This window comes from Choloepus didactylus, chromosome 13, assembly GCF_015220235.1.
Source record: "Choloepus didactylus isolate mChoDid1 chromosome 13, mChoDid1.pri, whole genome shotgun sequence".
NCBI classification, from domain to species: Eukaryota; Metazoa; Chordata; class Mammalia; order Pilosa; family Megalonychidae; genus Choloepus; species Choloepus didactylus.
This window is the reverse complement of record NC_051319.1, coordinates 14,052,216-14,077,262: the sequence shown is the minus strand read 5'-3', so window position 1 is coordinate 14,077,262 and position 25,047 is coordinate 14,052,216. Positions and strand designations below refer to the sequence as shown.

At 38.7% G+C, this 25,047-nt stretch overlaps 1 protein-coding gene across 1 annotated transcript in view; it reads left to right on the top strand.

The window, feature by feature from the left end:
- The first annotated feature begins 7,372 nt into the window (after nucleotides 1-7,372).
- TBCA (tubulin folding cofactor A) overlaps nucleotides 7,373-25,047 on the top strand; it is a 90,856-nt gene continuing 73,181 nt past the window's right edge. The window contains exon 1 of the mRNA XM_037801713.1: nucleotides 7,373-7,521. Coding sequence (XP_037657641.1) covers nucleotides 7,469-7,521 — 53 coding nt within the window. The 5' untranslated portion in view covers nucleotides 7,373-7,468. The remainder of the gene's footprint in view (nucleotides 7,522-25,047) is intronic.

The following is a 25,047-nucleotide window of genomic DNA, read 5'->3' as shown; positions in this document are numbered from 1 at the left end:
GGTTTCTAACCCAAGAAGAATTCTCTGGGCCTTAATTAGTTTATCTTAATGGACAGGAAATTCTGTTGGAAGATAATTTAAAAAAGGAGTGAATAGCATAAATTTTAGAATTTATTTCAATGGATTTTTATGAGTCAGTAAATAGTGTTCTTTCAGTAATCTAGTAATAACATGTTGCCCAAAAATTCTCATCTTTTTTGTTGCATTTCCTATTAATATAGAAATGAATATGTAATGACAGTAGAAACTCTTTTGCACCTGAGAAAGACAGCTTATTGGAAAGAATAAAAAGTCATAGATAGGATAGAGAGGAAATGATCACAAAAATTGTGGTGACAGTTTCGAATAGAGCAGTCATAGTTAGCTCATGATAAACAAATACAAAGGCTTTATCCATAGCATGTAATCCAAAAACACCTTTTAGGTCTCTCTTGATTGACCCTGAGTAAAAATCTTACTTCAAATAACAAAAAAAAAAGGTCCATTCATGTTGTTCATGCATTTAAATATAAAAATGGAATTGAATCATTGACTGCAGGTAGAAATGTGCAAAACTACTCAAGATAAATATGCTGCTTTGAGGCTATACATTCGCTCCATTTTTGCCTGTCAGCTTAATTTTTGAATTGGGCACGCATAGGTAAAAGGTATGTGATCTGAAAAAATAGTGTGTCTTTTAATAGTCAGTATCATGTAATGTCATTCCTTTTGGCAAAATTTATGTTACACAGCATTAGATCATATGCTGAGCTACTGTAACATGATGCATTAAAAACTGCACATCATTAGTGCCCCCTTGAGGAGCCTGTGGAGAATGCAGGGGTATTCGCCTACCCCACCTCCATGGTTGCTAACATGACCACAGACATAGGGGACTGGTGGTTTGATGGGTTGAGCCCTCAACCATAAGTTTTACCCTTGGGAAGACGGTTGCTGCAAAGGAGAGGCTAGGCCTCCCTGTATTTGTGCCTAAGAGTCTCCTCCTGAATGCCTCTTTGTTGCTCAGATGTGGCCCTCTCTCTCTGGCTAAGCCAACTTGAAAGGTGAAATCACTGCCCTCCCCCCTACGTGGGATCAGACACCCAGGGAAGTGAATCTCCCTGGCAACGTGGAATATGACTCCCGGGGAGGAATGTAGACCCGGCATCGTGGGATGGAGAACATCTTCTTGACCAAAAGGGGGATGTGAAAGGAAATGAAATAAGCTTCAGTGGCAGAGAGATTCCAAAACGAGCCGAGAGATCACTCTGGTGGGCACTCTTACGCACACTTTAGACAACCTTTTTTAGGTTCTAAAGAATTGGGGTAGCTGGTGGTGGATACCTGAAACTATTAAACTACAACCCAGAACCCATGAATCTCGAAGACAGTTGTATAAAAATGTAGCTTATGAGGGGTGACAGTGGGATTGGGAATGCCATAAGGACCAAACTCCACTTTGTCTAGTTTATGGATCGATGTGTAGAAAAGTAGGGGAAGCAAACAAACAGACAAAGGTACCTAGTGTTCTTTTTTACTTCAATTGCTCTTTTTCACTCTAATTATTATTCTTGTTATTTTTGTGTGTGTGCTAATGAAGGTGTCAGGGATTGATTTAGGTGATGAATGTACAACTATGTAATGGTACTGTAAACAATCGAAAGTACAATTTGTTTTGTATGACTGCGTGGTATGTGAATATATCTCAATAAAATGATGATAAAAAAAAAAAAAAACTGCACATCATGATTGCAATGTGTGTCAGAACGATGAATTGTTATATCAAATACCTGTTAGGTTGTAAGTAGGGGCCTCCTAAGTCATTGACTAAAGGATTATAGTCTCTTGATACCTGTGTATAAATCCTATTGTCTAAAACATGCAGTCCTCCAACGTTCATCCCCTGTAACCTGTGGCCATTTAAGTAGCATGTTTGATACATGCATACAATGAGAACAAAGCACATTATGAAAGCCACAATCAGAGGTATTTCTGCTTTCATAGCTATTTTTCTTCCATGATCCAGTGGCTATATCTTCCCTCTCTCCCTAACAATGAGACACACACATGGAGCTCTAATAGGTTCTACATCAGAAAATCCTTTTGGCTGCAAGCAACAGAAAGCTCATGGACAGTAGTTTAATCATATAAAGATTTGTTTTTCTCACATAAGATGTCTGGAAATAGCTGCTTACTTTGGTACAGCAACTCGATGTCAGGACTGTCTTCTCTGAAGTTTTTCTTTTTTCTTTTTTTGTCTCTCCCTCATGATTGGAATATGGATGTTTCAGCTTCAGTTATTCCATCCCCTTTCATGGAAGAAGTGGGAAAAGAAGCAGTCCCTCTCGTGTTTGTCCCTTTTATCATACATGTGTACCGAGCAGTTTTCCATGCCTGTCTCAGGCCATGGGCAGAAGGCAAGATGCACGTGTCTGGGGCCTGAAGCAAGGCACTGTCAGGTTGTATTCATGCAATGCTGGTCAAAGCCTGAGTGCAATTAGGTGCCTCTGCAGTGGCTCCTGTAAGAGGTAGGGCCAAGAGAATTTGAAAGAAGCACACATGTAAGGGAAGGAAGAAAATCTTCAGAAGAGGTGGACTTCTGAATTATGAAGGAAATGTTTCAAGTCTTTCAAGCATCTAGAGGTAATTATCATGGACATTTTACAAAAAAAAATATACCTTTATCAAGAGTACTTCTTTATTAAAATAGTCTAGTCAGACATTTGGTTTTATTAAATCTCACAGCAACTGCACAGTGAACTCTGTGGCCCTATAGATGTAGGTTGCCTCATAATACCAGGACAGTAAAAAGAAATGACCAGTCTCTTGTTTCTGTCAAAATTAGAAAACTACCTCAGTCACATATTTGACTTTTTATGCAACTCAGCAAATAATTTCAATGCATCTACTAGGTGCGAGGCATCAGGCTTGATGCCAGGGACACCAAGATGAATGTAATGTATTCTCTAATCTTGAAGAGCTTGTAGTCTTGTGGGAGAGAATGGCATGGGAGGAAGGTGAGACTGTGAGTTCATAGCCTTGTAAAGGTATGGAGAAACACTTTTTATTTGTAAAGGAATCTGCAGTACTTTTTAATAAAATTTCATCTCAACCCTCCAAGGTTGGCACTGGAAGAATTAACACTCAGGGAAGAGACAGCTGGACTTTACCTCTTGTTCTGCCAGATTCACCCACTCTCGGGATCGCTCAGATCTCTTTGACCTTCCAATCTCAAATGTTGATAGACTTGTCCCTTAATATCCTATAGTTCACGTGAGGCCAGGCTGGAATACCTGAAGTAGCCTTATTCTCATTAGCTCATTTTACAGTAATGGAGGTTATTTCACATTAACTTTACACAATTCTTTTGTAGAATTTAACACTTGTTGCTGCATGAGAGTTATAAGTATGGTGTGTGATTGTGGTATGGGAAAAGTGCTATTTCCTTCATCTTCCTCTTCACTATTGTCTTCTTCTTCCTCCTCATCATCTTTTCTGGTTTGCTAATGTTGCCAGAATGCAAAATACACAGAAACGGATTGACTTTTGTAAAGGGGGTTTATTTGGTTATACAATTACAGTCTTAAGGCCATAAAGTGTCCAAGGTTAAGGCATCAACAATAGGGTACCTTCACTGGAGAAAGGCCACTGTATCCAGAAAACTTCTGTCAGCTGTGAAGGCATGTGGCTGGCGTCTGCTTGCTCCCAGGTTGTGTTTCAAAATGGCGTTCTCCAAACTGTCTCTGTGTCAGCTTCTCGTGACAAACTCTATGCTAGTACCTCCAAAGCATCAGCAAAACTCTGCTTTCAATGGCTGTCTTCAAAATGTCTCTGTAAGTTGCAGCAGCAGGCTCCTTCTGTCTGAGCTCTTATATAGGGCCCTAGTAAACTAATCAAGGCCCAGGTTGAATAGGTGGGGCCATGCCTCCATAGAAATTATCTAATCAGTTATCATCTACAGTTGGGTGGGTCACATCTCCATGGAAATGACTTAATCCAATGATTCCAACTTAATCAACACTAATACCTCTGCCCCCACAAGATTGCATCAAAGAATATGGCTTTTTCTGGGGGACATAATATATATAAACCAGCACATCATTATAACCATCATCAACTTCCTCAGATACCCACTGTGTCATAGCCAAATAGTATAAACATCTTGCTGACAATTCTAAGCACCAGTCACAACTTTTCCTATTTTGTGCGTTATGTGGGATCATGTCTGTTACAAGACTTGTCCTATTTTTACCTACAAGATTACAGTAACTTTTCATAGCACATCCTAGAAATGTTTGGTAACCTCCCTTTGCTTGATAAGCCATAGCTATATTAGTACTTTAAAGCTTCACCCATGTGGCTAGATTATAGAATTCAATGTGCTCGCGGGGTGCTTGCGGGGTGATCTCCACATCTACTTAAGTATCTGAAGGTTATCATAACATTTCCACTGGAAATGCTGGCCAAAGTGATTAGTACAAGCATGAGAGAACAAGTATTCAAATTCTGATGTTTTCATATACTCATATAAGGTATGCTGAGGTGTGAAGGCTACTTGTTTCCGCTAGCCAGTCAATCCAGCCAGAAATGAAATATTTTTCTTTAATTTGTATAATTGGGTCCATGGTAGTTGTGACTATGGTTATAATTTCCAGAATTTTCTGTAATTACCAGAATTACCAGTCACACTTGTAATATGTCTCCCATGGTTAGTATTATTGACAACATTACTCAGCAAAAACATAGCATACATAGCACTAAACAATAACAAGATATACAGCCTTTTAGAGCAATTAGTTGCGATTCCCTATGGATATGTTATTAGTTTCCTTAAACGAGAGCTACTCTGGCAGCAAATGGGGTTCTTAGAACTTTTTAGGCTGTCTCTGTTGGCAGTTCTGCTGGTTCTAGAGTACCAAAAGCCCATTGTGTATAATATACACCTGCTCTTTGACTGTAATATGTAATTACAGAAACCAAATCAGGTATCAAATCTGAGTATACACTCAAGCCTTGAATAGTGCCTAAAGCTGCTTCTACCTCAATCAGAAAATTGCTCAGGAAAGTCAGTCTCAGTACCTTCAGTATGGAATTATCGAAATCCTCAGTGTCCCAGTTTGGTGCTGGCCATCCCCAGTATTTCCATTCGAAGTCCTGGAGTCCTTGCCACAGCTGCTCATAACTGATGATGCTTCACTTCATTGCTTCTCTCCTCTCTTCTAAAGTGTTGAAGTTTCTGTGGTGTAGGAGGTATGGGTATAACTTCCGATTTAGTAGAAGTAAAGTTTGGCAGTGTGACATAGCGCTGTTGTAGAAGTTGGAGATGGTGGAACTTTTGCCACTGGTTTCACCTCCATTCTTGCAGTGAGTTTGGCTTCCAACTAAAGGATAGATTGAAAAGACTGTTGTGATCAGTACCCTGCAGCACATCTGCAAGTTATACAGGTGTGATATTAGTATGTTTAACATGAGCTAGATGTCCTTTTCCCAGGGTTAGCCAGTAAGTCTCATGTGAGGCTGATGCTGTAACTTCTCCCACCTCCATAGTTCCATCTGTGCTTCTAACTACCACTTTTTCCTCCAGTCCCTTTTTAGTATGTCTTTCTGTATAATCTGGTATTTTTATGTTAGTAGGTTGTGTTTTAATCATTTCTGATAGGGCTAGGTAATTTCAACCTTTCCTTGTGATTCAAGGCTTTAGCAGCCTTCCAAACTTGTTTAGACCAACCTTTCAGATCTGTGGTATTTGGTAGTATTTAAAATTTTTCTTTTGACAACACTTTATATCTTTCTCTGTTTTCTTCTGCTGAGTTGTTTGCTAAAGGAGAGTTCAAGCATTTTCCTTTGTTTTCAGCCCCCCCCTTTTTTTTCTCTTTTCCTGTGAAATGACTACCTTGATTTGATTCTGATTAGAGGATTCCCATAACACGCTATCCATGTTTCAAGAGCTTTAATAGTTGATTTCTGATTATTCTTTGTTCAGATTTGCTAAAGCTGCTGGAATGCAATATACCAGACATGGGCTGGCTTTTTCAATGGGGATTTATTAGGTTGCAAATTTATAGTTCTAAGGCCATGAAAATGTCCAAATCAAGGCACCAAGGGGTAGAAACCTTCTCTGAGGAAAGGCCGATGGCATCTAGGGTTCCTCTGTCACATGGGAAAGCACATGGTGACGTCTGCTGGCCCTTCTGCGTTCTGGTCTCAAAATGGTTTGCTCAGTTTCTGCGGGTCCTTCTTGCTTCTCCTGGAGCATTTTCTTCTTTAGCTTCTCTCTACTCTCTGCAAAATGTCTCTGCCTTTTATCATCTCATAGAGGACTCCAGCAAGGGAATTAAGACCCACTTTGAATGGGCAGGGTCACTCTCCATGGAAACAGTCTAATCAAAAGGTCCCACTCACAACAGGTCTGCCCCCACAAGATTGGATTAAAAGGAAAAGGCATTCCAATTCCTGGCTGTGTCTACTATAATACAAAAGTAAGATTTAGTTTTATTATGTTATGCTTAAATTAGTTACTATTTTAAATAATGTTAATGGCATTGGACCTTTAAAAAAATACAAATAATTTGCATTATTTGAAATGCTGTATGAGTTTCATTTGTCTGATATAATGTTTTTATGTTTCCCATGTTTTAATTTTTTTTTATATATCTCACCTTTATGAACAATGTTTCCTGCATTGAGTGTGTATGTGGGCACGTTCTTTTGCATCCATTCAATTGTACCACATAATCCATGGTGTACCCTTGCCCTGGTTATTAGGTATTGGTTGTTTTGGTTGCTTAAGCAAACAAATTGTGTTGAGCATGCAAACTATTGTCCACCAAATCTGCCTAAGACTTGTGATCATCACTCAGGTCAAAGGCGGCGATGATTATTTCAAGATGTCCTATAGTCATTTCCTTTGACAGGCACTTTATCTACAAATTAGTTTTTGCACGGGTCTGGGGTAAAAGGTAAGGATTTTCTTGACTGCGTGCATGACGGTAGTTTATTTCATTAAACATACATTACTTTGTCCTGTTTGACTACCAGATAATGACACCGAAAATATCCTTAATACGAATTTTAGGTCACTCGGTCCATTAAACCCATAATCCTGCAAAGCAATGTCACAGCCAAACCAATCTACCCAGGAGGATGCTAAAGTTTCCTTAAACGTCCAGGCTGTGGAGACCGAGAAAGTGTAATTTGTGTCCAATATAAAAAGACGGCTGTCCGCGAACTAAAAGGAGGGTTATCCTTGTGACTAGAAGGCAGGCTCCTAGACAGGGGTAGCAGAGCGGATGCAGAAGACAGAGGGAACACGAAGCGAACCACCCGCAGCGCATGGCTCGGGGGCGTGGCAGAGGCTCCAGGGCGCTCCGAGGTTTACGCATGCGCGCGGAGCAGCAGCGGCTACGCCGGTCAACCTACTACTTCGCGCAGTCTCCCTTCACCGGTACTCTGGTTCTCCGCCCCTCCTCCCCGCGGCGCCTAAGAGACTATGGCGGATCCTCGCGTCAGGCAGATCAAGATCAAAACCGGTGTGGTGAAGCGGTAAGGAGTCACGAGCGGCACACCCGCCAGCGCTTTCTCTTCCTTGCCTCCCGGCCGGCCGAGAGTCCAGGCGGGGCACAGGCCCAAGGGGTCGCCGACGCTGGGCTTCATCCGGGGCTCCGGGCCTGTCGTGGACCCGGCTGGGCGGGAGCCGGGCTCCAGCCAGCGCTGGGATCCGCTGGCCAGGGCACGCCCCCTCCCCCCCACCTCTCTTTTCAAACGCCGAACCGAATTGCGGCAAGGGGCGGCGGCCTGGGACCGGGACGGTGGGCGGGCCTTGGGCCTGCATCTTCTGTGAACGCTCCCGGGTTTCTTTACTGAATTTGGACGGCGGGAGGCGGAATTCAGTCCCGTAGTTACTCTCAGGGGCACGCAAAACCAGGTTCAGAAGTATACAGGACCGCGGCCTTGGAGCGCCTGGCCCTTATCAAAATACAAAAGAACACTAGACGATGGTGGCGCCCTGTAATCGTCTAACATGGCTGGCGGGACTCGCAGCCTTTAAGAACTTGGGCGTGAACTTCCAGGACACTTCTTAAACTTCTGTTGCCTGGCTGTGCCTAGTAAACTTGCCCGAAGCTCGCTCCAGAGGCAGCCTAAATAACTATCATGGGTAGGGCAGTGCTGTAATTTGCTCTAGTTCCTCATTGCTGTTAGACCCCTCAGCGGTCATTAAAACTTTATTTTTCGGTTCCTAGAAGATTAAACTGTTTTTGATGAGGTATTCCAAGAGAAAACATAGACAGCCTTCTGAAGAAGCTGTGTAATTTTGCGGTAGAAATGTATAATCCTAGCCAACTAGCTTCTTCCTCTCTACTCACGTCTCCTCCCTTCATTGTTATTTATACCAGAAAAAGGACAAGTCAAAGTGGAGAATAAATTCACTTTTCAAGATATAGCCTTTGAGTCTTAGCACAGTGTACTTCCTGGAGGCTTTCTTTTCTACTAAGGCAGTAAGGAGTTAGTGTGAGAAGTAGTTAAATGTTCTACGTTCTCTGAAGTGAGACTCCTTGGATTCAAATCTTGATTCCACCATTTATTAGTTATGTGTTATTGAATATATTATAATGTGCTGTGCTTCAGTTTCATCTTTTGTAAAATGGAGTAAGTACCTATCTCATACAGATGTTGCAAAAAAAATCTGCTCTGCTTTTTAACACAGTTTGTGGCAAATAGTTAGTGCCCAGTAAATGTTAGCTAATAATATTGTATGTATCCATGTTTTATAGATGAGGAAATGAAGTTTACAAAAAACTTTGTCTAAGGTTTCACTATTAGTGGCAGAGCAAGGGACAGTACCCGGGTTCTGATCTTCAGTTTTCTACTTTAAACTGCAACGCTCTTAATAAATAATATTTTTAAAATTTGTAATAGGGGAATTGAAATGTATAATTGAAAATATAATCTGCATTATCACTCACCCCAGAGTTCTGTTGTCTGCTTTTGATAAGCTTACTTTGGTTATGTCATTTCTAATAAGTGTTTTTGGCAGATGTACAAGGGTAGATGGAGAATACTTTAGTCTGAAAGTCTTGAGAAATAAGTTCTAATGGTAGTTTCCTATTGATAGCCTGTATGGTCTTGATATTTGTCATCCTAATGATCTTTGCTAGTTTATAAAATTGCTCAGTTCAAGTAGTTAATATGCTTATAATACTCTTAAAAAAAATAGTCATTTAGGTAATTACAAACTAAATACGTTTTTAGGCATTAAAAAATCCTCAAGTAGAACATTATCAAACTTTATAAAGAAAAACATCTTTCATACTTCATTTTGAAATTATGAAATTTTTCGTAATTTACTGGAATATCTCAAATTGTTTGTCAGTTAATGGAAATGTCTACCATTCATTTTCTTTTCAAGGCTTCTCTGTTGACATTTATGTGTAGAGCCTCTCCTTATGTACTAAAATGAGATATGCTTAAAAAGAAAAAACCTAAAAGTTATTTTAGTGGTTTATTACTCATATACTTTATTACTTGATATCTAAGTCCATAATTATTGTTCCTTTCTCTCTCTCTCTCTTAATTTTCTCCTGAAACTTATTTTTCTGTCTTTCTATCTTCTGCCTTAGTTTCCTATTTTTAAAAATCTACATTTTACCACAGCAAAGAAAAAAAATAAATGTGGTAGATATGGCAACATATTAATAGTTGTATGAACTGGATGATGTTGGGGCTTCATTATATCCTGTCTTCATATTTAAATTTTTTCTTAATAAAAAGGTTTTAAAAGGTATGCATTTTACTCTTTTCTTCAAATCTAGTTGCAAAGACTTGTTGGTTAGTTTCATGCTTCAGACAATTCTTGGTTTTACACAAGAGATTCTCTTCATTGGTTTCTTAAAACAAAGGTCTAAAAACCAATTTCTGTTCTTGACACTTTCCTCTATGTAGATTTTCATTTCCCATAGCCTCATTCCTCTTCAGAAGTCATAACCTTTATTTGGAAGGAGAGATTTAAAAATCTTCATTTATGCTCCCAAATCCTTTATCTTTCTCTCCAGGACTTGAGAGCCACTGGAAATATATTGTAGGTATCAGTCCTAGAGTCCATTCTGGGTAGGCTAGAGTAAGAGAGAATGAATTCTTAGAATTTATTGTCTTATCACATCTGCTGAAGCACTTCAGGTCATTCAAAAGTTCCTGGAATGGGTCTTAGAAAGAAATCTGGACAGGCAGGTAGACTGTCAGAGAGGTGTGGTGGTTGTTGGCATTTTGGAAGATGAAGTAATGAGTAGAAGATGGCCATTTCAGCAGATTGTCAAGATGGTGAAGGCAATCTAGTGGATGGCAGCCCACACTAGAAAAGAGGCTAAAAGCCGATTTCCGGGGCAGTGTTTTAGGCCTTAGGAAAATAGACAAAGGCTGCACAGTGCCACAGTCCTAGAGAAACCTCTCAGGGGAACAAGGGCAAAGGATCGGATTTCTGGAAATGGGTTTCAACAGAGAGGTTAGATTACTAGGAACAAGTTACTAGAAATGGCTTGTAAGGTACCAGAACTGGCTTGTAAGGTGAATTGGACAGCAATGTGGCTAACTTTGTGCTGAACCTAACCTAGGACTTCTTAGATCTCTCCTTCCCAATAATGGTATTGCTTATTTAAACGGCTAATTCTGGCTGTAAAAAACTAGAGATGTGGGTGCTAGGGACTGAATGGACTATTAAAATGGTTTCTTCAAGTAGCAGCCTTTATTCACATGTTACTTGCTGGAAGTATTAGTTTATAGATTTGGGTCTGGTGGGCTCTTTTTAAAGATTTGAATCCATGTTCCAGGCAGATTACTAGACCTGCTGATAGCTCTTGAAAGACTTACAGCTTATCTGGCAGCACTAGCAGAAAGTTACCAAATGTTGCTTTGCTTTATGTTTTCCCTAGCACAGAACTGTGAAACACCTATTTTTTGATGTCTAGGTGACACCAGTTGTTCTGGTTTGCCTGGAACTGAGGGGTTTCCAGGATGTAGAACCTTCATTATTAACGCTGGGGAAGTCCTAGGCAAACTGGGATGATTGGTCACCCTTTCTGTAACTAGCTAACACAGGATTGTTGTGCGTATCATAATTTATTTGGAGTTTTTTTGCTATGAGTACAGCTGTGAATTGAACATTGTACCTTAGTTAAATTAAAATATAAATGCATGCTGTTATTATGAATCATTGCCAGAGTAGCTTTTTTACCCTGTGTTAATTTAAATTGTTAATGATTTAGAAAATAATTTTCACTAAAAAAGAAGAAAATACAGTATTCATATTTCCTAAATGATGATGTGGTATTTCAGCTAAATAACTTAGTCCACTGTAAGTTTCCAAGTAGCATTTGTGTTTATAAAAAATGTTTTTTAGTAAATTCAGGGAATTCTGCAAGAAAAAATGCTTCCTTCTAGCATATAAGGTTACTTAACTTTAAAGTCCACTTACTTTCAATAATACCTGCCAAAGTAGCCCATTGGTGAGTGAATTGATTAAAAATGGTTCCTTAAGTATATCTTTTTATAACTATTTTAGATTGGTAATGGCTTAAAATCTAATGTGAACAAAGAATGTTAGGGCACTGAAAATAGCACTGACATTGGCCCATAGTGTCCTTCTGATTAAATGAAAGTGACATCAGTAGATTAGAATGAGACTAGGACAATTCACACTGCAGTTGTGTTAGTTTAACTTTAACAATCTTTTAACACTCTTGTTTAAATGCAGCTGACATATCATAATTACAAATCTGCAAGCCTTGATTATAGAATTTTATATCATGAACCTGTGGGGAAATTGTATAGATTTTTTTTTTTTTAATAGAGCAAGCACCTTTCCCAAACTGTGGCATCTTCCAAATTTGTTTATACTTACACCTCTGATATACAATTTTTTATGGGGTACATATAATGTATAGCAGGCATAGAAATAACATACAAGGTAAGTAAAATCTCCACAATATTAGTTTAATATATATTATAATGACATGAAAGTGAAAATGTAAATGAAGTTTACTAATGTAGATCTAGAGATATAGTTTTTCTCTCTTAACTTTAGCTCTTTACATGCTTCCTGGATTTAAAGTAATGATGGATATAACATGTGAAGGGTATCTGGGAGAGGATAAGAAAATAGCCCCTTAAGTTATTCTTGTCAGCTTTGCTAGCTTTACTATCTTCTCTTCTTTTCTCCTCTTCTCCCACATCATACACCTTTGATTTGCGTTAAATTGAGTTCAGCCAGAATGGCCAACTTCCTAGTTTGAAATTTAGCCAACTCCTTTGGGAATTTCTGCACAGTATCCAGTTTTCCACAGTGGTGGTCAGAGGCAGTGTCAAAATGGATTGCAGGTGGTCAGCTTTTCACCACATTCTGCCAACTACTTGGCAAGCAGTGACTTGTAGGAACTATACAGCTGGCAACCAGATGCCTCTTCAAGCTGGAAAGGGGAAAAGCTAAGGCCGGTCATCACTGTGGTTTTCCCACCACAAGCTACATTATTCTGCAAGTTGAACAGAAATGAAGAATCTTTGCCCCTTTTGTGTGTGTGCGTGTGCATGTGCATGGGTATTGTGTGTTTTCATTTCATTTTTTGTTCAATAGAAAATTTTGAAAATCTGTAGTAAGCAGGATTGGAAAATTTTGTTAATAATGGCAATCCAGAGCCCTTAGAATGTAAATACTTACTTAGAGGTGTGATCTATCTAGCCTAATATTCCATTGCCAGTAACACATTTATAGAAGAATATAATATCCCAGTGTGAAGCTGTTATGTGCCCAAAGAGAGCTGTTGTTTTTTTTTTTTTTTAATAACCTGTCATAAAGCTGATTGAACCAAAGATCACTTACTTAGCAGCCTCACTCAGAATTCACATCTTTTTGTCTTTGAATCACTTGGTATGTTATTGGCACATAATAAATACTCAACAAAAATCTTTCCAGTGAGCAAGTGAATGAATAAAACCTTTTCTTTATAATATAAAGAAAACTTTTGTTTATAATATAATTTTAATTTGATTTAATAAGGCTCTGAATCAATTAGCATAATTACAGCATAATGGGTACTGTAGTTAGTTATTCGTGAATTGGCATTAGACAGATGGAATCCCAGGCTCCACTTACTACATACTACTTAGGTGAACCTGGGAAAGTTACTTAACCTTTGGAAGTCTTCATTTTCTTACCTGGAAAATGGGGTTAATGAATGGTACCTCTCTCATATTGTTCTTAGTAGAATTAAATAAGGTAATCATGTAAAGCACCTGGCCTAAATGCCTGATTGCCTGATTTATGTCCGATATATATTAACTGCTGTCATTATTATTGTGAGCATCATCATTATTATTTTTCTGTAGATTTATAAACAATGTGGATAGAAGACAAAAGGTTGAATGGTTACTGACCCCCAGGAGAGGGGGGTCAGTATTTGCTATCTTTTAAACTTTTATAAAATCTTGTGTTTCAGTTGTATGTCTTGTTCACTGATGGGCTGTGGAAGGAGAAAAGAAGATATGAAGCTTGTGTTTTTGCATAATTTCTAGGACTATATTTCTGTAAACTGCCGAGGCAGTGGTGCCCCAACCACAAACCCCAGCAAAAAAATCTTCTTTGTTTTGTTTATATCAATGACCTTGTCTTTTTAACAGCTTAAAAAATACTGTATAAGTAATAATTAACACAGTGTACCACAGCCAGTTTCACTCTTTTATTGTACTTCCATTAAGTTTGTTGTAGGGAAAGAATAGTAAGGTGAGTTTTGGAGAACCTTTGTTCCAAAATCTATAAATTATTCACTATAGTTATCATAAGACATTCCTACAATTTTATTGCTACATTATAGGTATATCCAAACCCTCCTTAATTTTTTGTTTTCAACTGAGTTCCCTATTTCTTGTTGCTGAGATCCTGAGAAATCTTCTGGAGAGGTATATACATAGGCTAACTCAGGGTTTCTTAATTTATAAAGGTTATTGGAGTGAGTAGGCATCTATTTATGTTTTTACTAAATGATCACCAGCTTCTGAACAGTACTGAATGGCATGTCTTTAATATGGCATTCATTGCCTGAAATACATCTATACTCTATGAAACTTTTGAAGGCCTGTAAGTCTACTGAAATATATTTGAACTTAGGTTACCAGTGCGGTATTTTAATTTTAATCTCCAGTCTTAAGATGTTAAATTCTAAGGACTCTGCATTATATCAAGGTATATGAAAATTTTCTTAAGGTCAAGTAGTTCTTCTCATCTTCTCAGGGACCAGAAGAATGGTTCCTATTATGCTGCTTTTCACAAAATAGGCATTTAATACATGTATATGTGAAATGAATCGAACAATGAAGGGGTCATTCTATTAAGTTACTTTAGTAAATAGGTTCACACATTTCTGGTTGTTTTTTCTTGAAACCTAAGAATAGTAGGTAGGTAAGTATGTTGAAATCTCATTATGCGCAGGAGGTAGCTGCAGGGATACTCAAAATGGGAAAGGCTTGGTCCCAGTTCTTAAGAAATGTGTACTTTGTCCCAGTTCTTAAGAAATGTGTACTTTGTTAAGTTATACAGTGTACGGTATATTAACATTTATTCTTGGAACTTCAGCTGTTACTTTATGTGGATCCCCAACCTCTGTCTCTCTCCTGAGCTTTAGTCTCATTTTAAAGTATTGACCAAATACCATTATTTTAATATCCTATGGTTTCAAGCCCATTAATTCTGAAACTAACTAAATTATCTGATTCTCTTTTATGTTTTTTTTTTAATGAAGAAGAAGAAATACTTCAGGTATAAAAAAAAACTAGAGAAAGCATAATAAACCTGAAGTAAAACATTGCAAGCACATTCGAAACCCCTTAGTGCCCCTTTCTGAGTCTATTCCTCATTCTCTTTCCCTAGAAGGAAGCTTTATTCTGAATTTGGTCTTTATCGTTTCTGTGCATGTTTTAAAACTGTTAATTGGTATGTATATACACACAAACCATACTATAGTATCATTCTGTACATTTAACAACTTTGTATAACAAAATATATCTGGAAGGAGACAAAGGGAACTAGTCATATTGGTTGTCTTCCATGGTTGACATGGGAAATTTTATGTTGTATATATGGTACCACAATTTTTAAAAAACAGACACTAAAGACACAGTGACAAGTTAATGCAATACCTGAGGCCTGGATCTAATAATGGAGGAGAAAATGTGCAAAAGAACATTATTGGGATAATACTTAAAAATTGGAATATAGACTGTAAACTTTATATCAATTTTAAATTTCTTCAACTTGATAACTAAACTTAATGTGTTTATGTAAATGAATATCCTTGTTCTTAGGAAATGTCAAGTGTTAAAGGAGCCTACTCTCAAATGTTTAGGAAATAGATCGATAGAAAGAACGAACAAATGTGGCAAAATGTTAAAACTTGCTAAGTCTGAGTATGTGGGTAGGGGGTATCACAGCCTGAGGGGGCTTTGCTAGTCAAAAGACCAAAGAAGATGCCGTGCATTTTCTGAAACATGAACTTTATTTGGGGCTTACTCACAGGGAGGCAGAAATCAAATGGCTTTTTTCTCACTGGGGGACTACCGCTTTCTCAGGGAAGTTGGCTGCGCGATTGAAAGAGGACAGAGAGCCAGTTATAAGGGTTTAAGACAAAGACATTCCTAAGGGTGGGAGAGCATCCTGTGACATGGGGGTGGTGTAGAAAGGAAAGAATTATAGGGTGGGGCTCTGTAAATAACCACAAGAGTGATAACACTTGGGGGCCAGGAAGCAGGTAGACTAGATTGACATTCTTGCTCTTTGGTGAGACCAAGAGTTTCTCACCTCTTGCTTACCTTCCATTTGAAGTTACAATTTACCCTTTTTCTCTTTACTGGCTTACAAAGATGATAGGTTAAACCTTAGCTGCCTAGGTCACGCAGACTGCTGTGTGCCAAGGTCCACAGGCCTGTTTTGTTCAGGCCAGGGGCTGCCATGGGAGTATACTGGATTTCTGTGTTGTTTTTGTATTATTTTTGTAACTTCCTGTAAGATGAAATTAAAAAAAAAAAAAAAAAAAAGTGCTAACCTGTGGCAGAATTTCCCAGAGTGGGCCATGAATGGATCACAGATGTTTGGAGACAGCATTTTTCAGTCTTCAGGATGGTCTGGTATGCCCAAGATATTTGGGGGAAGAGCTTTCAGGACAGTGGGAACAACAAATACAAAGCTTGGGAAGAGAAAGCAAATTTGGCCTGCTGGGGAACAGCAACCAAGTGAGAGAAGGGGAGGTGGAGAATGGGAGATACTCTCAGAAAAGTAGATATTAATTCATGTAACGTGTTACTAATATACGTATGATATAGATCGTGTAAGGTTTTGTAGCTATTGTAAAGATTTGGCTCCAGGCAGATACATCATCCTGTATAGGTTACCTGACTAACTCCAGAGAGTTAGTGCTTCCTTCTCTTTGTTCCCAAAGAATTTGTAGTTTTCACTAAGATACTTAAAATACATTTAGCTATTTTGTTCACTAGACCAGTGGTTTTCAAAGTATGGTCTAGGAACCCCTTTGAATCCCCAAGATCCTTTCAGGGAATCTGTAATGTCAAAGTTATTTTCATAATACTAAGTCACTTTTTGCCTTTTTCACTTTCATTTGCTCACAAGTGTACAGTGCAGTTTTCCAGAGGCTCTATGATGTGTGATATTGAATGGATTAAATGTAGAAGCTAGCTTCTGTTAATCCACACATTTAAAAGATATACCAAAGAATAAAACAGTGCCATTCTTCTCACTGAATGTTTTAGTTTTGTAAAATATAGTTTTTTCTTGTAAAAATGTTATTTTCATTGACTAATACATTTCCTTTGTTATTTTGAAGTGAGTTAAATATATATTTAAAAATTAAAATAAATATTTTAAAAATTTATGCTTTAATTTCTAATATAGTAAATCTTGATAGATATAATTCACATAAACAAAAGCTCCTTGGGGGCCTAGTAATTTTATTAGAACAGTTGTAGGTTACATATAACCCCCCCCACAATTTTCCTTATTATTAACATTTTGCATTAGTAGGGTACCTTTGTTATAATTCATGAAAAAATTATAATTAAGCTATTCATGAAAAATGTTATTAATATAAATATAAATATATTAATTTTGGACCAGTGTTTACATTAGAGTTCATTCTTTGTGTTATACAATTCTGTGGGTTTGTGTGTGTGTTGTGGTAACTGATATACAACCTCAAATTTCCTTTTTTCCCCTCTTTCAATATATAATTCAATTATGTTAATTACATATGCAAAGTTGTGCCTCCATCCCCACTATCCTTTGCCAAAACTTTTCCATCACCTCAAACAGAACTCCATACCAATTAAACATTAACTCCCCATTCTCCTCACCCATTTAGCCCCTGGTAACCTGTTTTCTAGTTTGACTTTATAACTGTGCATATTCTGCTTATTTCATATAAGCAAGTTCATATAGTGTTCTCGTTTGCTAATGCTGCTGGAATGCAAAACACCAGAAATGGACTGGCTGTTATAAAGGGAGTTTATTTGGTTACACAGTTACAATCTTAAGGCCATAAAGTGTCCATTAACAAAGGTTACCTCCACTGGAGAAAGGCCATTGGCATCCAGAAAATCTCTGTTAGCTGGGAAGGCACATGGCTGGCATCTGCTTGCTCCTAGGTTGCGTTTCAAATTGGTGTTCTCCAGAATGTCTGCGTCAGCTTCCAACAGCCGTCTTCAAAATGTCTGTCTCAGCTCCAGCTAGCTATAAGCTCCTTCTGTCTGAGTTTATATAGTGCTCCAGTAAACTAAACAAGGCCCATGATGAATGGGCGGGGCCACGCCTCCATGGAAATTATCCAGAGTTATCACCTACAGTTGGGTGGGTCACATCTCCATGGACACTGAACCAATAGGTTCCAACCCAATCCATACTAATATGTCTGCCCCCACAAGAATGCATTAAAGAATATGGCTTTTTCTGGGGGACATAAATATACAAACCAGCACATGTAGTATTTGTACTTTTGTGTCTGGTTCACCCATATTGTAGCATGCATCAGAACTTCATTCCTTTTCATAGCTGGATAATATTCCATTGTATGTATATATGACATTTTTTTAATCCGTTTATCTGTTGGTAGACATTTGAGTTGTTTCCACCATTCAACAATTGTGAATAATAGCACTATGAACATTGGTATACAAATGTCTGTTCAAGCTCCTGCTTTCAGTTCTTTTGGGTATATACCTGGAAGTGGTATTGCTGAGTCATATGGTAATTCTATACTTGACTTTCAGAGGAATCACCATACTGTTTTCTACAGCAGCTGCACCATTTTACATGCCTACCAACAATGTACCAGTGTTCGTATTTCTCCAGATCCTCTCCAACACTCATTTTCCTTTTTTAAAAACAATAGTAACCGGAGGCGGGGCAAGATGGCAGACTGGTGAGCTGTATGTTTTAGTTACTCCTCCAGGAAAGTAGGTAAAAAGCCAGGAACTGCGTGGACTGGACACCACAGAGCAATCTGTCTTTGGGCATACTTCATACAACACTCATGAAAACGTGGAACTGCTGAGATCAGCGAAATCTGTAAGTTTTTGCGGCCAGGGGACCCGCGCCCCTCCCTGCCAGGCTCAGTCCCGGGGGAGGAGGGGCTGTCAGCTCCAGGAAGGAGAAGGGAGAATTGCAGTGGCTGCTCTTACCGGAAACTCATTCTACTGATTCAAACTCCAACCATAGATAGACTGAGGCCAGACACCAGAGACTCTGAGAGCAGCCAGCCCAGCAGAGAGGAGACAGGCATAGAAAAAAAACAACACGAAAAACTCCAAAATAAAAGCAGAGGATTTTTGGAGTTCTGGTGAACACAGAAAGGGGAAGGGCGGAGATCAGGCCTTGAGGCGCATATGCAAATCTCGAAGCAAGGCTGATCTCTCTGCCCTGGGCACTTTTCCTTAATGGCCCTGGTTGCTTTGTCTATTAGCATTTCAATAACCCATTAGATCTCTGAGGAGGGCCGTTTTTTTTTTTTTTTTTTTTTAAATCCTTTTTGCTTTTTCTAAAACAATTACTCTAAGAAGCTCAATACAGAAAGCTTCAAAGAATTGAAATTTGGGCACGTCAAGTCAAGAGCAGAACTAAGAGAGCTCTGAGACAAAAGGCAATAATCCAGTGGCTGAGAAAATTCACTAAACAACACAACTTCCCAAGAAAAGGGGGGTGTCCGCTCACAGCCACCATCCTGGTGGACAGGAAACACTCCTGCCCATCGCCAGCCCCATAGCCCAGAGCTGCCCCAGACAACCCAGTGTGACGGAAGTGCTTCAAATAACAGGCACACACCACAAAACTGGGCGTGGACATTAGCCTTCCCTGCAACCTCAGCTGAATGTCCCAGAGCTGGGAAGGGGGAGCAGTGTGAATTAACAGAGCCCCATTCAGCCATCATTTGAGCAGACTGGGAGCCTCCCAACACAGCCCAGCAGCCCAGAACTGCCCTGGGGGGACGGCACTCACCTGCGACATAGCACAGTCATCCCTCAACAGAGGACCCGGGGTGCACAGCCTGGAAGAGGGGCCCACTTGCAAGTCTCAGGAGCCATACGCCAATACCAAAGACTTGTGGGTCAGTGGCAGAGACAAACTGTGGCAGGACTGAACTGAAGGATTAGACTATTGCAGTAGCTTTAAAACTCTAGGATCATCAGGGAGATTTGATTGTTAGGGCCACCCCCCCTCCCCGACTGCCCAGAAACACGCCCCACATACAGGGCAGGCAACACCAACTACACACGCAAGCTTGGGACACCAATTGGGCCCCACAAGACTCACTCCCCCACTCACCAAAAAGGCTAAGCAGGGGAGATCTGGCTTGTGGAGAACAGGTGGCTCGTGGACGCCACCTGCTGGTTAGTTAGAGAAAGTGTACTCCACGAAGCTGTAGATCTGATAAATTAGAGATAAGGACTTCAACTGGTCTACAAACCCTAAAAGAACCCTATCAAGGTCAGCAAATGCCACGAGGCCAAAAACAACAGAAAATTATAAAGCATATGAAAAAACCAGACGATATGGATAACCCAAGCCCAAGCACCCAAATCAAAAGACCAGAAGAGACACACCTAGAGCAGCTACTCAAAGAACTAAAGATGAACAATGAGACCCTAGTACGGGATATGAAGGAAATCAAGAAGACCCTAGAAGAGCATAAAGAAGACATTGCAAGACTAAATAAAAAAATGGATGATCTTATGGAAATTAAAGAAACTGTTGACCAAATTAAAAAGATTCTGGACACTCATAGTACAAGACTAGAGGAAGTTGAACAACGAATCAGTGACCTGGAAGATGACAGAATGGAAAATGAAAACATAAAAGAAAGAATGGGGAAAAAAATTGAAAAACTCGAAATGGACCTCAGGGATATGATAGATAATATGAAACGTCCGAATATAAGACTCATTGGTGTCCCAGAAGGGGAAGAAAAGGGTAAAGGTCTAGGAAGAGTATTCAAAGAAATTGTTGGGGAAAACTTCCCAAATCTTCTAAACAACATAAATACACAAATCATAAATGCTCAGCGAACTCCAAATAGAATAAATCCAAAAAAACCCACTCCGAGACATATACTGATCACACTGTCAAACATAGAAGAGAAGGAGCAAGTTCTGAAAGCAGCAAGAGAAAAGCAATTCACCACATACAAAGGAAACAGCATAAGACTAAGTAGTGACTACTCAGCAGCCACCATGGAGGCGAGAAGGCAGTGGCACGATATATTTAAAATTCTGAGTGAGAGGAATTTCCAGCCAAGAATACTTTATCCAGCAAAGCTCTCCTTCAAATTTGAGGGAGAGCTTAAATTTTTCACAGACAAAGAAATGCTGAGAGAATTTGCTAACAAGAGACCTGCCCTACTGGAGATACTAAAGGAAGCCCTACAGACAGACAAACAAAGACAGGACAGAGAGACTTGGAGAAAGGTTCAGTACTAAAGAGATTCGGTATGGGTACAATAAAGGATATTAATAGAGAGAGGGAAAAATATGGCAAACATAATCCAAAGGATAAGATGGCCGATTCAAGAAATGCCTTCACGGTTTTAACGTTGAATGTAAATGGATTAAACTCCCCAATTAAAAGATATAGATTCGCAGAATGGATCAAAAAAAATGAACCATCAATATGTTGCATACAAGAGACTCATCTTAGACACAGGGACACAAAGAAACTGAAAGTGAAAGGATGGAAAAAAATATTTCATGCAAGCTACAGCCAAAAGAAAGCAGGTGTAGCAATATTAATCTCAGATAAAATAGACTTCAAATGCAGGGATGTTTTGAGAGACAAAGAAGGCCACTACATACTAATAAAAGGGGCAATTCAGCAAGAAGAAATAACAATCGTAAATGTCTATGCACCCAATCAAGGTGCCACAAAATACATGAGAGAAACTTTGGCAAAACTAAAGGAAGCAATTGATGTTTCCACAATAATTGTGGGAGACTTCAACACATCACTCTCTCCTATAGATAGATCAACCAGACAGAAGACCAATAAGGAAATTGAAAACCTAAACAATCTGATAAATGAATTAGATTTAACAGACATCTACAGGACATTACATCCCAAATCAACAGGATACACATACTTTTCTAGTGCTCACGGAACTTTCTCCAGAATAGATCATATGCTGGGGCATAAAACAAGCCTCAATAAATTTAAAAAGATTGAAATTATTCAAAGCACATTCTCTGACCACAATGGAATACAATTAGAAGTCAATAACCATCAGAGACTTAGAAAATTCACAAATACCTGGAGGTTAAACAACACACTCCTAAACAATCAGTGGGTTAAAGAAGAAATAGCAAGAGAAATTGCTAAATATATAGAAACGAATGAAAATGAGAACACAACATACCAAAACCTATGGGATGCAGCAAAAGCAGTGCTAAGGGGGAAATTTATAGCACTAAACGCATATATTAAAAAGGAAGAAAGAGCCAAAATCAAAGAACTAATGGATCAACTGAAGAAGCTAGAAAATGAACAGCAAACCAATCCTAAACCAAGTACAAGAAAAGAAATAACAAGGATTAAAGCAGAAATAAATGACATAGAGAACAAAAAAACAATAGAAAGGATAAATATCACCAAAAGTTGGTTCTTTGAGAAGATCAACAAGATTGACAAGCCCCTAGCTAGACTGACAAAATCAAAAGGAGAGAAGACCCATATAAACAAAATAATGAATGAAAAAGGTGACATAACTGCAGATCCTGAAGAAATTAAAAAAATTATAAGAGGATATTATGAACAACTGTATGGCAACAAACTGGATAATGTAGAAGAAATAGACAATTTCCTGGAAACATATGAACAACCTAGACTGACCAGAGAAGAAATAGAAGACCTCAACCAACCCATCACAAGCAAAGAGATCCAATCAGTCATCAAAAATCTTCCCACAAATAAATGCCCAGGGCCAGATGGCTTCACAGGGGAATTCTACCAAACTTTCCAGAAAGAACTGACACCAATCTTACTCAAACTCTTTCAAAACATTGAAAAAAATGGAACACTACCTAATTCATTTTATGAAGCTAACATCAATCTAATACCAAAACCAGGCAAAGATGCTACAAAAAAGGAAAACTACCGGCCAATCTCCCTAATGAATATAGATGCAAAAATCCTCAACAAAATACTTGCAAATCGAATCCAAAGACACATTAAAAAAATCATACACCATGACCAAGTGGGGTTCATTCCAGGCATGCAAGGATGGTTCAACATAAGAAAAACAATCAATGTATTACAACACATTAAAAACTCGAAAGGGAAAAATCAATTGATCATCTCAATAGATGCTGAAAAAGCATTTGACAAAATCCAACATCCCTTTTTGATAAAAACACTTCAAAAGGTAGGAATTGAAGGAAACTTCCTCAACATGATAAAGAGCATATATGAAAAACCCACAGCCAGCATAGTACTCAATGGTGAGAGACTGAAAGCCTTCCCTCTAAGATCAGGAACAAGACAAGGATGCCCGCTGTCACCACTGTTATTCAACATTGTGCTGGAAGTGCTAGCCAGGGCAATCCGGCAAGACAAAGAAATAAAAGGCATCCAAATTGGAAAAGAAGAAGTAAAACTGTCATTGTTTGCAGATGATATGATCTTATATCTAGAAAACCCTGAGAAATCAACGATACACCTACTAGAGCTAATAAACAAATTTAGCAAAGTAGCGGGATACAAGATTAATGCACATAAGTCAGTAATGTTTCTATATGCTAGAAATGAACAAACTGAAGAGACACTCAAGAAAAAGATACCATTTTCAATAGCAACTAAAAAAATCAAGTACCTAGGAATAAACTTAACCAAAGATGTAAAAGACCTATACAAAGAAAACTACATAACTCTACTAAAAGAAATAGAAGGGGACCTTAAAAGATGGAAAAATATTCCATGTTCATGGATAGGAAGGCTAAATGTCATTAAGATGTCAATTCTACCCAAACTCATCTACAGATTCAATGCAATCCCAATCAAAATTCCAACAACCTACTTTGCAGACTTGGAAAAGCTAGTTATCAAATTTATTTGGAAAGGGAAGATGCCTCGAATTGCTAAAGACACTTTAAAAAAGAAAAACGAAGTGGGAGGACTTACACTCCCTGACTTTGAAGCTTATTATAAAGCCACAGTTGCCAAAACAGCATGGTACTGGCACAAAGATAGACATATAGATCAATGGAATCGAATTGAGAATTCAGAGATAGACCCTCAGATCTATGGCCGACTGATCTTTGATAAGGCCCCCAAAGTCACCGAACTGAGCCATAATGGTCTTTTCAACAAATGGGGCTGGGAGAGTTGGATATCCATATCCAAAAGAATGAAAGAGGACCCCTACCTCACCCCCTACACAAAAATTAACTCAAAATGGACCAAAGATCTCAATATAAAAGAAAGTACCATTAAACTCCTAGAAGATAATGTAGGAAAACATCTTCAAGACCTTGTATTAGGAGGCCACTTCCTAGACTTTACACCCAAAGCACAAGCAACAAAAGAGAAAATAGATAAATGGGAACTCCTCAAGCTTAGAAGTTTCTGCACCTCAAAGGAATTTCTCAAAAAGGTAAAGAGGCAGCCAACTCAATGGGAAAAAATTTTTGGAAACCATGTATCTGACAAAAGACTGATATCTTGCATATACAAAGAAATCCTACAACTCAATGACAATAGTACAGACAGCCCAATTATAAAATGGGCAAAAGATATGAAAAGACAGTTCTCTGAAGAGGAAATACAAATGGCCAAGAAACACATGAAAAAATGTTCAGCTTCACTAGCTATTAGAGAGATGCAAATTAAGACCACAATGAGATACCATCTAACACCGGTTAGAATGGCTGCCATTAAACAAACAGGAAACTACAAATGCTGGAGGGGATGTGGAGAAATTGGAACTCTTATTCATTGTTGGTGGGACTGTATAATGGTTCAGCCACTCTGGAAGTCAGTCTGGCAGTTCCTTAGAAAACTAGAGATAGAGCTACCATTCGATCCAGCGATTGCACTTCTCGGGATATACCCGGAAGATCGGAAAGCAGTGACACGAACAGATATCTGCACGCCAATGTTCATAGCAGCATTATTCACAATTGCCAAGAGATGGAAACAACCCAAATGTCCATCAACAGATGAGTGGATAAATAAAATGTGGTATATACACACGATGGAATACTACGCGGCAGTAAGAAGGAACGATCTGGTGAAACATATGACAACATGGATGAACCTTGAAGACATAATGCTGAGCGAAATAAGCCAGGCACAAAAAGAGAAATATTATATGCTACCACTAATGTGAACTTTGAAAAATGTAAAACAAATGGTTTATAATGTAGAATGTAGGGGATCTAGCAGTAGAGAGCAATTAAGGAAGGGGGAACAATAATCCAAGAAGAACAGATAAGCTATTTAACGTTCTGGGGATGCCCAGAAATGACTATGGTCTGTTAATTTCT